This window comes from Miscanthus floridulus, chromosome 7, assembly GCF_019320115.1.
Source record: "Miscanthus floridulus cultivar M001 chromosome 7, ASM1932011v1, whole genome shotgun sequence".
In the NCBI taxonomy this organism is placed as follows: Eukaryota; Viridiplantae; Streptophyta; class Magnoliopsida; order Poales; family Poaceae; genus Miscanthus; species Miscanthus floridulus.
The window spans coordinates 19,798,877-19,802,670 of NC_089586.1; the positions used below are offsets into that span (position 1 = coordinate 19,798,877).

The window sequence follows — 3,794 nt, forward strand, 5'->3', positions numbered from 1 at the left end:
CGGTCGGGGACGGCGGTGACACGCGTCGGATGGCGGAGGACGCGTATGGAGTACGCTACTCGCGGACGGGTTGATGGTTTGGACCTCAAAACCATCGGATGGACGGTTTACGGGTTTGGGCCTCAAAACCCGGGCGGAGGTTCCGAGGAGGGACGGACGGCACGTGGCGGCATCGGGGAGTTCGCGTCGAGGCAAAGCTACCGATGAGGAGGCGCGGTGGCTGTCGGATCAAGATTACACCAAGTTGGACAACAACGCCCTTGGGCTTAGCGGTTTAACTCATTTGTATCCAGGAGCAAAACTAGGAATGTGTAATAGCCCTGTTAAATAGGATGAGGGAGCCCCCATCTCCCTCACCTCCTCTAGTTTTCATTTTCTCCTTTAGGGTTTCTTCCTCTAGTTTGCTTCCATGTATGAGAGAGGTCCACAACTCAAATTGTGACTTGGTTTTGAAGGAATCGGTGGCCGTAACCACCGTATGCCCTCCGGGATTTATGATTTAGTTGTGTTCTTGATGTGATTTTGGTGTTCTTCACGAGCTCCTTTTGTCCTCTCTTGTTTCCCCTCTCGTTTCTTCGTTTTGGGATGGTTTTGGTTCGTTCTTGTTGCCTTGGATCGATCAATGACATGAGTAGAAGCTTTCCACCGAAGGAAATCCACTAATTCCTCACGAGATCGCAGATACGAGCAATTTAAGTTCTTGACCTATTTTTTAGGGGATTCTTCAATTCCTTCGATTCATGGAGTTAGAGTTTGTTTCGGGCCATGATCCTTTAGAGGTTGCCTTTCTACTCGCTTGTGAACCCTTGTGCAAAGTTTCAAGTCATTTGGAGTTGATTTGATCAAGTTATGGCTTGATTTGATTTTTCCGAGAAACTGCTCGTTCATACCGGACGCGTCCGATATGATCTAGGACGTGTCCGATATTTCTTTAGAGTTTTGAGCTGAAATTTGGTGGAGACCTTCCATTGGTGTCTAAAGAGCTATGGTTAAAATTTCATGATTTTTAGACACCATTTGACGGGATTTTAGATTTTTCTCTTTTGGTCAGCTTGCTGCTGAAAATACCGGACGTGTCCGAGATCATACCGGACGTGTCCGAAAATACCGGCCGTGTCCGATATTTGTAGGAGCAGTGCTGTTTTCTTTTGAGAGTTTGCTCGTTTGGGCTTCGATCTGTGTTCCGTTTGCTCTGTGGTGACCCGCTGTGTTCTGAGGGAGCATCCACCCTTCACTAGGGTTGTGGTCATCAAGTCTTTCGTGTATGTTTTTTGGGGATTGATGTTAGGACAGTGGTCGAAGATTTCGAAAGAAATTTGAGGCTCCCATTCACCCCCCCCTCTGATCGCCGTTTCCGGTCCTTCAACCACATTATTATTATTATTTTGAAACAAAGGCAGGAGCTCTGTCGCTCAATTAAGACAGAAAGAATTTATGTACAAGAGGGCTAGCCAACGGTATGACAAAAGGGCACCCGAAGGCTAACCAACCCACACGATGCAGCTGAGCACTAACACGGCACACTACCATGGGTTATTGTTGCCGAGCATGGCAGAAGACGCCAGCAGTTCCGACTTCTCATGGCAGTCCACACACAAGCCACCCACCAACGAGCCCGAAGCAAGCGGCCGCAACCAGTCATCGTTGCCAAGCTCAAGCACCCCGCAAAGAGCAGCTCCGACTTCCAATCATGGCCACCCGCCTCGCCTCCAGCGCTTGCCGACCCCTAGCAGACCCCAGCCAACGATGAAGGAGGGTGCTCGCCGTGTGTCATCGTTGCCGAGCCACGTCCCTGACGCAGCAGCTTCGACTTCTCGCAGTAAGACCCACCTCCACGCGCCGTCGAGGCGTCAAGAAGCGAAGAACAATCACCGAGGACTACCACATTATTATAGCACCCTCCATGACAGTAAAAGCCTCATCAAGAGAAAAAACGTGCAGCTGCAGCAGCAGGCCAGCAGCTCAGTCACAGTCAACCATGCCATTGTCCAGCTCCACCCTCACACTCGTCGTCTTGCTGCTGCTCTCCATGGCTTCTCGTGCCAGGCCATGCACTGGCCAGGAGAAGAGCTCCCTCGTCCGCTTCATCACGGGGCTCTCATGGGACGGCGACCTTGCCAAGTCATCGTGGCGGAATAATAATGGCACGGCAGCCGACTGCTGCTCGTGGGAAGGCATCACCTGCAGTGGAGGTGGCGGGGTGGTCACTGAGGTCTCCTTGCCCGGTAGAGGACTCCGGGGGCCCATCTCGCCGGCCCTCGGTGACCTCACCGGCCTGCGCCGCCTCAACCTCTCCCACAACTCGCTGTCCCGCGAGCTGCCACTGGAGCAGCTCCTGAAGTCGTCCTCTCCCAGTGGCTTAGTCGCCATCGACGTCAGCTTCGACCGCCTCGAGGGAGAGCTGCGCGAGCTGCCATCATCTAATTCAACCTGGCTATTGCAGGTACTGAACATCTCCAGCAACCAATTTACAGGGGAGTTCCCGTCAGCCACGTGGCAGGCCATGGATGATCTAGTCGTGCTCAATGCCAGCAACAACAGCTTCCATGGAAGGATGCCTACTTCCTTCTGCATTAGCTCATCGTTGTCCTTCGCCGTGCTTGGCCTCTGCTACAACCAGTTCAGTGGACGCATCCTGGCTAGTCTAGGTATCTGCTCTGAGCTCAGAGTACTCAGGGCTGGGCACAACAGATTCAGTGGGGCTCTCCCGGATGAACTCTTCAACGCTTCCTCATTGGAGCACCTCTCTCTTCCCAACAATGGCTTGTATGGAAAGCTTGGTGCTGCACATATAGCCAACCTCAGAAATCTGGCCCATCTTGATCTTGGAGGCAATGGGCTAGATGGAAAGATCCCAGACTCCATAGGTGAGCTCCGGAGACTCGAGGTGTTTCGTCTGGACCATAACAACATGTCCGGAGAGCTGCCACCAGCCTTGAGCAACTGCACAAATCTCATGACGGTTGACCTTAAGAACAACTATTTCAGCAGAGAGCTTACCAGGATCGAGTTCTCTGCCCTGACCAATCTGAAGACATTGGATCTTCTGTTCAACGGCTTCACCGGCACGATCCCAAAAAGCATCTTCTCGTGCAGCAATCTGAGTGCATTGCGGCTGGCTGACAACAAACTACATGAGCAGATTTCACCGGGGATAGTCAACCTCAAGTCTCTTGTTTTCCTATCACTTGCTTTCAACAATTTTACAAACATCACCAACACGCTCCATGTCCTCAAGGATTGTAAGAACCTCACCATCCTGCTTACTAATAGTAACTACAAGGGTGAAGCCATGCCGGAAGATGAAGCGATTGAAGGATTTCAGAATCTTCGGATTCTCTCCCTAGCTAGGTTCTCATTATCAGGGAAGATACCACTTTGGCTATCGAAGCTCAAGAATCTGAATGTGCTGTTTTTGCAAAATAATTGAAGGACCGGAAACGGCGACCAGAGGGGGGTGAATGGGAGCCTCAAATTTCTTTCGAAATCTTCGACCACTGTCCCAACATCAATCCCCAAAAAGCATACACGAAAGACTTGATGACCACGACCCTAGAGAAGGGTGGATGCTCCCTCAGAACACAGCGGGTCACCACAGAGCAAACGGAACACAGATCAAAGCCCAAACGAGCAAACTCCCAAAAAAAAACAGCACTGCTCCTGCAAATATCGGACACGTCCGGTATTATATCGGACACGTCCGGTATTTTCCGGACACGTCCGGTATGATATCGGACACGTCCGGGATTTTCAGCAGCAAGCTGACCAAAAGAGAAAAATCCAAAACCCCATCA

The 3,794-nt window shown here is 51.3% G+C and overlaps 1 protein-coding gene across 1 annotated transcript; it reads left to right on the forward strand.

Moving 5' to 3' along the window:
• The first annotated feature begins 1,978 nt into the window (after positions 1 to 1,978).
• LOC136465189 (receptor-like protein 3) lies at positions 1,979 to 3,430 on the forward strand. Its single transcript, XM_066464026.1, has one exon. The coding sequence runs from the start codon at positions 1,979 to 1,981 to the stop codon at positions 3,428 to 3,430; it is 1,452 nt and encodes a 483-aa protein (XP_066320123.1).
• The last annotated feature ends 364 nt before the right edge of the window (positions 3,431 to 3,794 follow it).